At 35.7% G+C, this 10,570-nt stretch overlaps 1 protein-coding gene across 1 annotated transcript in view; it reads right to left on the reverse strand.

Annotated features, from left to right (window-relative positions):
* The window catches only part of USP34 (ubiquitin specific peptidase 34), a gene marked incomplete at its 5' end in the record, with an annotated part of 85,220 nt that extends 75,796 nt beyond the window's left edge, over window positions 1-9,424 (reverse strand). The window contains 3 exons of the mRNA XM_009867175.1: window positions 3,322-3,383; window positions 8,538-8,804; window positions 9,271-9,424. Coding sequence (XP_009865477.1) covers window positions 3,322-3,383; window positions 8,538-8,804; window positions 9,271-9,424 — 483 coding nt within the window. The remainder of the gene's footprint in view (window positions 1-3,321; window positions 3,384-8,537; window positions 8,805-9,270) is intronic.
* Window positions 9,425-10,570: the final 1,146 nt, after the last annotated feature.

Below are 10,570 nucleotides of genomic sequence, written 5' to 3' on the forward strand. Positions count from 1 at the left end.
AAAAAATCACTACTTTGGGTTTTTTTTTCAGAGAACATCTGAAAAGATCCCATGAATGTGGAGTAGAGAGAGGGGAAGAGGCGTTTAAATGATGCTGCCATAAATTCAGTTGGTGAGCTTAAATACAAATTGAGAAAGCAAGAGTTAACATGAGCTAAGAGAACAGTTGTGAAGGGGAAAAAGCAATACAAAATATACAGTTTAATATCTAAGCATATGAGGGTTTAATATCTAAATACATGAGGATGGAGAGGGAAAAAGAAAGGAGAAGAAATAGCCCATCTTTCTGTTCAAAGGTGACAAGAATTTTGGACACCTGAAATTACTCTGCAGGGAGCTTTTTAGGTGAGGGTAACTGAGTTTTTAAATAAGGCAGGAAGCTGTTTGAGCATCAACCTGAATTCTGAAACTCATATTCTTGGCTGCTTGCCAAGTGAAGAGCAAAACAAAATATCTCTTTACACATGTTATTTCCCCAAGCTAAGAGTGTCCTCATTAAGGAAAAAAACACCACTTTTTTCCTCTTGTGGTCCAAATAGCACCAAAAAAAAAATCTTTCCCTCCCTAAAAGGCACAACCTTTTTTCACTAACCAACTTCAGCAAAATAGTTTCAGGAATTACTGTTCAGAGACTTGAAGACTCTTCTGCTCAGTCTCGTTATTTTTAGCTTCAATAGTTTTCATACTCTTCAGTACCTTAGCCTGCAAAGAATTTGATTCTATCTTAAGAGCCAGGAATAGCTAAATTAAAAGCTTATCTGAGAGAGAGTATGAAGTCAAGTCACTGAGACATCGCATGTATCTAGACAATATGTGTACTCAGCCACCACAAACCCTCGACGCTACAGAAGACAGTCAAGTGAACTAAATCTGAAAAAGGACATACAAATACCTACAGCCAGAAAACAGATTCCTCTGTCTTAGCTTTCTGCTGCTTTCGTGTGCAAATTGTAGCAATGTTTTCCTAGACAGAAGATGCTTTAGTTTGTTCTACCATGCAAAAAAATTGCAACCATGCAGATAAAGGTGGGAAGCTACTGTTGCAAAATATTTGCTAAAAAATCCTGATGAAACTTCCAAACAAAAGGGAAGAGCTAGGACTAACTGATGGCTCTTTTTTTTCAAAAAAAAAGAAAAAAAAAAAAAAAGATACCTCCCGCAAACCCACCTTATCAAGATACAGAAGGAGAAATCCCAAAGGTTGACAGTTCCAAACACATCTGGAAAAGTCAAAACATATAACGGGGATGACCAGACATAATGCAAACCATCTTCCTTTGACAAATCTGCAGAGGCTTCAAAGATACAAAATAAATCTTAGACTTCCTTTCTCCACTAAGGAAAGAAAATAGGAATGAAAAGCTTTCCTTTTGCTGCTCATTCAATCACTGCCAACTCCACAAGCGCCTTCTCATCCAAAAATTTCTCATGAACAGGCTCTCTGAGAGGGAAGCTTTGTTCTGACCAAACTGTCGAAGTGAGACATTCTCCCCACCCTTCTGCACTAACCTTTTCTGATTATTTGGCTGGATGAAATCAGTGATTTCAAAAGATACCTGAAGGCAAGTAGCTCTACTTTATAATGATTTGTATCCAACCTTTCAGGTAAAACACCAGAATGACTGGAATCCGGATTAAAAGAATCACATACTACAGAGGTGGAAAAGAAGGTCTTCTGTTCCCACTGCATTCCTTTCAAATGACAGGCTGTTTACAGATGCCCTTGCCAAGAAAGTAATATCCCAAATGAGAATTTGACAATTTCCTTCAGATTTAAAATAACTCTGATGTTCTTGTGTGGTACATCTGCTCTTCTGCAAGGAACTTTAAGCACCTTTCCCTTTTTCCCCTCTCAATAACTTTCCTCTGTTACATTTGACACAGAAAATCAAACAGCATTTTCTTAGGTTAAACTTGCAGACTAACTTCTTGATCCTTAATTACTTACTACTAGTTATAAACTATTTCACCGTGTGTTTCAGAAGATAAACTAACCAAGAAACACTTCAGATTTTCAGCATGAAGTAAGGAGAAGAAACAGACAAAGTTGAGGTTTGGCAGTCCCAGTGTAACACCACCATAAACAAGGAGTACAATACTGAGAACAGCCCAGCTACCCAAGCCACCTCACACACTCAACGTGTTACGGTCCTGTAGTATTTACTCCTACTGCTACAGAACTTGAGGCTTTGGAAAAAACCCAACACCTCTCCCCAGGCACAGAATATATAAAATTGATCACAAGTGCTTATCTGGTTTGTATTCTCAAGGTATTTTCACATCATTATGGAAGAGAAACTGCCCTAGGTTCCGATTCTTTATTTTTAAAATTACCATAAATCTCACTTCAAATACCCAAGTTGTTATTTACACAAAATCTACAGTACTGTGGTCTTGACTGCTGCCAGATTTAAGTAAGCAGGTGTTCAAGTAAAACTACCTATAATAAAACTACCCAGACCAAAAAGCAAGCCAACTGCTGATGTAACGGACTTCTCGCTAATGAGCAAGAGCCAGTGGAGACTGTGTGTGTGTGTATGTGTGTGTGTGCACTGAGACAGATACACACATGGACACAGTCCCCAAGTTAAACATACAGAGCGTATCACACTCGGAGATAAATGTAAAGAGCTGATCACAAGTCAAACCCCAGGTTTTACATCCTTGCCCTATTGCCTCAAAAGAACAGTTATTTCAACTATCTGAAGACACACCTTTGTCTATATTCTAGACAGTCCTAACACAAAGGGTAGACCTACAACAATAATCAATGTATTTCCTCACTGCAATACAATTCCACACAGGAATCCTCTTGAAGAGTTATGAGAGTTCTCTTTGGAATTGTTAAACACACCTGAATTATACAAATAAGGACTCTGACAAAAAACAATAAATAGCATAGCCTCAGAGACCTAAAGGAAAACTAATAACAAGGTTGGGGGCCCGTGATGGCAAGACAAGTCTAAATAAACAGAAGAAATGAGAAGACAGCAAAAATACTACTGATATTAATTAGCTGGTTCTTACTTATACATCTCAATGGAGATAATGGCCCGTTATATTTATTTATTATTTCAGTGTCTACATTTTTGTAATCATTATCTTGACTTGACCTTTTAAGACAGTAAAATAATCCAGAAATATTTTGAAATATTATTAAAGTCACCATTTAAAACCATTTATAAAAACCCTGATTAGAATATTTCTAACAAAGGCCTCTGATTATAATCACTCCCCACTGTGTATAATCCGTAACAACAATACAGAGGTACTGGAATAATATAGCGCACTTAAAGTATTCATAATAATGTTCCTACTTACGTTTCTGTGTCTGAAACTAATGACTCATTATTACACACATCATTGAAGGTATGAAGTTGGTTCTATAGTTAGAAAAAGGAAGACAAAAATTAAAATTTTATCTAAATATTTTATGAGGTAATTTTCTTATCTTTAAAAATACTGTTAGAGACAGTAAACAAATTTTTCTAGTACTTTCAATGTTCTTAAACAGTTTTGACAAAAATTTGAACAGGCATATGAGAAGGCAAGAGGGATTGATTTTCTTTTTTAACCAACCTTTTTTTCTCTAAAGCAATTAAAACAATGTTGCAAAACTCCACTCACTCCACAAATCAAACCAAGGTGTGCAGCAGCCACTTTGCACAAAGGTTTTCATGACAAATGAATCACATACGCTGCAAACTTGTGATTTAGGAGGAGTTTCCCCATTATTGCAAAGCTTACTACAACAACCACGATTTATTTATTTTTTTACACATTTGTCAGTGTTGAAAGTCTACAAAATTGGTGAATGAAAATTACATAGTTTTGTATGAAATGAAGCTTTCAAAGTTATCCGAACTGATAAATTCAAGATCATAAAAGAAAAAAAAAGTCTGTTAAAGGTTCACATCACTTTTCCACCCTCTTCCTCACCATCAGCTTTCCAGATCCAAAGATGGCTCTGTGTCCTACTCTTTACTTGTCCATAATATTTCTTAAAATACTTAAAATTACGTATCAAAACTTATTTGTCATTGTGTTTTCAAAAACAGTAAAGATACAACAATGCGCATTTTTGAAATTCAGATTAAGTTTGTTGCATAACTGTCAAAATATTTACTCTTCTCTTGAAACAAGTCTGGTACATGCACTGTCTAATTCAGGTGACAGCTAATCTCCTGCAGTTTTTAGACAACGATTTATTCATGTCTAATCTCAACAATTTGTATGGGAAAACATGATTTTGAACAAACAAAACTGAAAATATGCATTTAAATTAGTGAGACATGATACCCTGATTACACAATTATTAATAGATATGTTATTAATAGATACTTTCAAATGAAGCATATTTTGGAGTGGAGAAACATGAGCAGAACCTGAGAAAGAAAAACGTTTTGAAAGTGATCTAAGAGTGCAAGAGTATAGAACCGTTTCTATCATCAACTTTAAGTCCATGGTCATGTGTTGATCCAAATTTGCCCTTCAAAATCCTTATCCAGTTGGAATTGACAAACGGGTTCTTTTTCATATTGGAATTTTCAAACAATTTTTACAATTCTTTCAACTGAAGTCTTTGAATTCTGACACAACAGCACAAAACCAAGTACACAACAGGATAGCATTGCAACACCGTATTCTCACTCAGCTTCTAACTTTTTTTCACAACATGTTTTGCTGCCACGAAATGCCAGGGGGAATAAAACACTTCTACGGTTTTTTACCATATATGAAACATTGTAAGAAACTAAGGATGCCTGTGTCAGACACTCAGTGAACGTAAAACAAACGTGCTAGTTATGAAGTACAACAAAGGTATAAATCTTTAGCAAAGAAATTTGAGAACAAAAGGCATCTCCCTAGCTAGTCCTGTCTCAAGACCCAGCCACAAAAGGTAATTAAATGTTCTGCAGAGAAAACCGATGCAAGAAAAATAAATATATGCACTGTTCGAGTTCTGCACTGAATTTGTTTAGGGAAAACCTAACAACATTGAATTTGCATTTTCACCACTGCACACGCCCAAATAAAAAGCATCTGAAACACTGAAAAAGGAAGGATGGCCAGATCAGTGATCTGTGATCAGTGAATTTCTGTTTGTGTACTTAAGTTCATCTGTAACTGGAAGGACAGGAAAACAGAGTCCTATTTGTGAGGGAACAGCAGAGAGAGAAGAGGGTATTTTGGAGCTTAACCACCTCAACAGAAGACTGAGAGATGAAATCAAAGAGAAACAGGGTAACAGCAAAAATAAAGCTTCAGGTATATCTTGGTTTACATTTTGAGGTTTTTTTCTGTAGCTATTTCCAACTTCATATTCCAGCTCTCAAGCTTCCACTTTGCTAAAATTAACTTTCATGTGTCTGTCTTCAACCTTGTTTTGTAAATAAGAACTTCAGTCAGATGATATGACACATTATGTATATGCAGCTCTTCAAGGGAAGCAAGTCTATATTTGGTGGTAAGCAAATATAATCCCTGTATGCCATACAGCATGTATTCATGAGTCTCCAGAGGTTCCACGAAACTGAAAGGTTTAATTTTAGTACTGATCATGTTAGCTGTCAGACAGGAAAGACAAAAAAATAAATCCCTTGGCAGACACAAATCAGCACCTCCATGGTAGAAGATATTCATATCTTTAGATTCACTGATATTTCTGGTGAAAGATTTCTGTCTCCGTGATGAGAGCAAAAGTGTATTTATCTTGCAAAAGAAACAATCAGGCAAGCCATAGAAATTATTTGATCAAATCTATTTTAGTCTTCATCTTGTGAGTTGCAATTAGAATCTGCATCTGAGTCAACTTTCAGAATGAATTTTCAGAAGAAACTTGTCTTTGAGATAAAGTATATATTAAAAAGTTCACACTGTAAACTCTTCTGCACACAATTTTTCTATGAGTTTTCTCTGAATCTTCGTGTCTATTTGCAAAACGAAATGAAGAATTGCTTCAAGGCTAAATGCTCAACTTTCAGCAAATGGAAGACCAGCAAAGAAAAACATTTTGCAGCTGCAGGTACTCTGGTTCTAAAGTCTTGAACACAAAACAGAAGCTGAAATTGCGTTGGTTGGGAAGAACATTTCAATGAAATTACTTGGACAAATTCTAGCCATCAAAGACATGAACACAAAAAAGAGACTTCAAAAAAGTAGTCATGAAGGTACATCTGAAGGTACATAAAGGTTGCATGAAAATACTAACTAACAAGGCTGAGCTACATTACAGCTTTGTAAACACATTTTTGCAAAGAGGACAGAAAACTTCAGTAAAGAAGCAGTCACAATTTCTGTAAATTTTGATTCAGATTACATACTCAAAGTTGCACAGACCTGGCAATTAAAATTGTTCCAGGCAAGACATACAAAATTACACGTAACAAAATGCTTCTCAAACTCGAACAAGAAAAATCAAAATATGCTTCTTCCAAAGATATCTCCATGAGATCTTTACAAAGAGAACCAAAGAAGTGACAATGTCCTATGATTTGAATGAGAAAGAAGAATAAATTTTCTCAGTGCTCCAGCACAGTTTTAGACTATTCATATAAAAAAAGACCCAATAACTTATTAACAAACAATATTCCATTTTTTATAAGCTGAAACTGATTTGTTTAGTCCAAAAGTACTATAACATTTTGGTGCTGGCAATATATGTCTGTTATTAAAAAAAAAAAACCTAACTTTTACACTCAGGTTTATCAATCATGACAGGTAAAAAAGTGTAACTACTTAAGATAATATGATTTCACACTCTTAAATGAATTACACGCCTGAAAAACACAACAAACTCATGCATTCTTATTTTCAGACTTTCTTTTGGTCATGATACACAAAGACATACATTAGTAGCTGAACAAGGACAGCTGTACAGAACCAAAGGAAAGTACATATAGGAATAAAAACCTAACGTAACTAGAACTATGTGAACATTGGAAATTTACTTTAAAATCAAGGATACTGAAAATAAAATTTCCCCAAAACTGTCCAGAATAAAAAAGAAGGAAGTTACTTTTATGCTCAGTTAATGGTCATATTTTAAAATGTATCTGCCAGATATTATGCAGTGTCTGTAACTACATAAATAATAAAGCATGTGGCAATGAAAAAATCGAAACAAAAATATATGTTATATTTTCACCTAAGACTCCATCAACTCTGAAAGTTTTCTTACTACACAGAAAGAATCCTGAATATTCACTTTACATTAATTATGACAGAAGACTGGAATTCAGGCATTGAGTATATTATATGTAGCATTCATATAAAGTCATATAAATTATTCATATATGTAAGCACAATTTACAGTAATGTCACTATTTCTCCCCAGAATTAACTTTCTCTGTATCTTGCTTTAGCTCCTCTAGTGGATGTTTTCATTCATACAAATTCAAAACTGAATGGACAATCCATTCAAGTCCAGTAAGTGCAGTTACCCCTAGAATAATATTCAATACCAAGTGGATGCAGCTGACAGGCTTTTTTTTTTTTTTTAACTTTGTAGGTAACTTACCTAGGTAAATTAATTACTTTGGTTAAAACCCACCAATAATCCCACTGGAAATACTTATAGGTTATTTTAGACTGCCATTTATTAAATAACTGTAAGTACTTCTATATATGAACGTAATGAGAAGCAAAATTAAATTTATCTAAACTTGCATTTACTGAGAGTCAGTGATGGACAGAGTCACTGACTGATACCAGGAAATACTACAAAACTTAAGGGGAACGTGTTTGTTCATTTTAGTATAGTTTGTTCCTATTCATGATTTTGTGCATTAAGGTAAACGTGACAATACAGGCTATAAATCTTAAATACAGGAGCGTCAGAAGAAACACAACACTCAGGTGAATAAAAAACTTCACTTCTGACCTTCTGTACAACTGTCTCTCTACGGCTATAACACACACGTAGGAAGCAATGGTGGACAAAGGGTGCACAACGGATCCTGACTGGTGCAACGCGGAGTATTTCCATGGCAAAGAGAAGCGCGGGGTTTTCTGGTTTGACTCTATTTCAGGCTGATGCTATATATACCTATTTACCTCTTCAATTCAGTCTTCTGCTAATTAATGCAGAAATGCTCTCTCTTGAGAAAGGAACTATACTAAACAAACAGGAAACAGAGGTATGTACAATACAAAGAGCAGCTAATTACAGTAGAGTCAAGACACTATAAAGGTAAAAACAAAAACAGATTGAAAGCCTTTGTAAACAACAAATATAGCCACGCCAAGGATCTTAATTTCAGCACAGCTGCCACAAAACATGGTTGTAAGAGTTTTGTTTAGCGTGGTAAATTGTTCAGGAAACGTGTTACAGTTCCACATGCTGCAGAACGTAGCCATCACTTGGACGCACTTCTTGGTGAACCCTGTATTCACAATCATGACCATAATTTCCTAAGATTGAATATGAAACAATTCCGTTCTTTTCATACATTAAAAAAGCCCCCAAAACAAGCCCAAAACTCATAAAACAAAACATTTTCTTCTAAATATTATTTATATTTTTAAAAAGTTCTTACTGTTATTTGACTCAGCCCAGCCAATCTCATTGTTAGAGTTGGAGACATAAAGTATTTAAATGCAAGATCAAGACTTTCTTTATCAAAACACAAGGCTGTATCCAACGGTTCTTTAACTGTGCTCCACATTAAATCTGCCATGTTCCGGGCTGCACTCTGTCGCAACTCCTGGTCTGATAGTTTACATAAATACCTAGAACAAATTACAAATGGAAGAAAAAAAACACAAAGGGTATGATTCAAACTAGGACATTCCTGGAACACCACCTTGATTATAGCAAACATATATTTCCAATAGCTGTAATACTACTAACCCTTAGAATATCACAATAAAAAACCCACAGAGAAAACAGAATAATGCATAGCATTCTGATTTTAAGTCTCTTCAGAATTCTTTTATTCCACAAAATTACAGGAAACCCACCGAGTCCTTCAGAAATATAGACTGGAAGCCTAAACCTTGTATCTGTTTCACAGGAAGGTGCCCTCTCCAGACAGCTGCATCATGTTTATTTACTTCATTTTAAACTGAAGTGTTACAATCTGCTTAACGCATTAATATGCTTTAAAACTGAATTTCAGGAAACAGTGTCAGTAGATCACAAGCAGCACGCTCTGACAGTGAGACTACTCTGAAGATTAATATAGCCCTGTTCGTGGCTTCAGTCACTGAACATAAAAAAAATTACAATTGTGCAATCACATTCTGATACAATTAGAGTAAATATGGTACATGCAGATTTTTTCTGCGAGAACCGCCTGCCATCTGGGCTTCTACATCAGTACTCCCGGTGCCACAGCACTCCTGTCGCAACAGGTTGCTACAGTTTCTTCTGTTGACAGTAATTATGATCTTTAAGGAAGCACGAGAAGCATCACCAAGGATCCTAGGGATCTTACACAGAAACCAAAATTGCTGAAGAATTTTACAGCTAAGTTGTTCCTGCTGCAGACATCCTAGATAAGGGGTCATGTAATCACGCACAATAAGTCACAATACAGATACTCCCTGCAAATGAGAGGCAGAAGGAATAACCATTTATAGAATATAACCTCCAGAAGCTAGTGCAACTGCAGTCTTACCTAAGCAACTACAAGATCAAGACACACCAAGAGAAACTACACTAAAATGCCTGTAAAGTTCACCTATAAAACACTGACACAGTTGGGAACTTCTTCTAAATTGAATGCATGAGAAAAATATTTAGGATCAAGCTTTCCTTGAGCTTGTTCTGAAGCAATTAAAGATTGCTCAGTGGAAGGTACATGCATACAAGGTCAGCATAGGGTTTTTTTCTGCTGTACTTCAGCATTTTGAAGTTTCAGCTACATCCAAACTAGATTTAATTACACAGAAATGCGTTAAAAATCCATTTGTTTGACAGCCTAAACCTGGATACATCTTTGGAGACCGGCCAAATAGATGCATGAATCTTTTAGAAAACACAAGAGATATTAAACTACACTTAACTAGATTTATGCACCATTCCTTTGCATTTACATCATATAAACATCAGTAGATTTTTTTAAAAAGCAAGAATACAGGCCCTCGTTGCTATTTAGATTGAGGCCCTTTTTCACAGCTCTTGTGTAGAGGCTTTAAAATAAACACACTTAAATGATACTTAACATTGTCAAACACAGAAAAGAGACTTCAGTGCAAATAATCACGGAGACTGTAGATCTGTGTTAGAAACCACAGAAAAATAAGGGTAGGACAAACGAAGGACCATTCAGGGCCAAGGCGATGCGAGCCTTCACTGTTACTGATTGTGAAATCTGTCTTCTCTGGAGCACTGGAAATCAGATTGTGGCAAGAAAGTAATGCTTCTGTGCTACGATTTCTAAACAAAACAAAAGTAGCAACCAGAAAGGAATAAAAAACTCAGAAGCAAACCAGACCAAGTGACTTATCTTGACCTACAGACGGGTGAAAGGAGTTACGCTCTGATGAAAAATGCATCGGTCCATGTGACAAAACATAATAATCTCACCATGACTAACAGCAACCTCAGAGCAGTTTCTATCTCCCC

This window comes from Apaloderma vittatum, unplaced genomic scaffold (assembly GCF_000703405.1).
Source record: "Apaloderma vittatum isolate BGI_N311 unplaced genomic scaffold, ASM70340v1 scaffold19963, whole genome shotgun sequence".
Lineage (NCBI taxonomy): Eukaryota > Metazoa > Chordata > Aves > Trogoniformes > Trogonidae > Apaloderma > Apaloderma vittatum.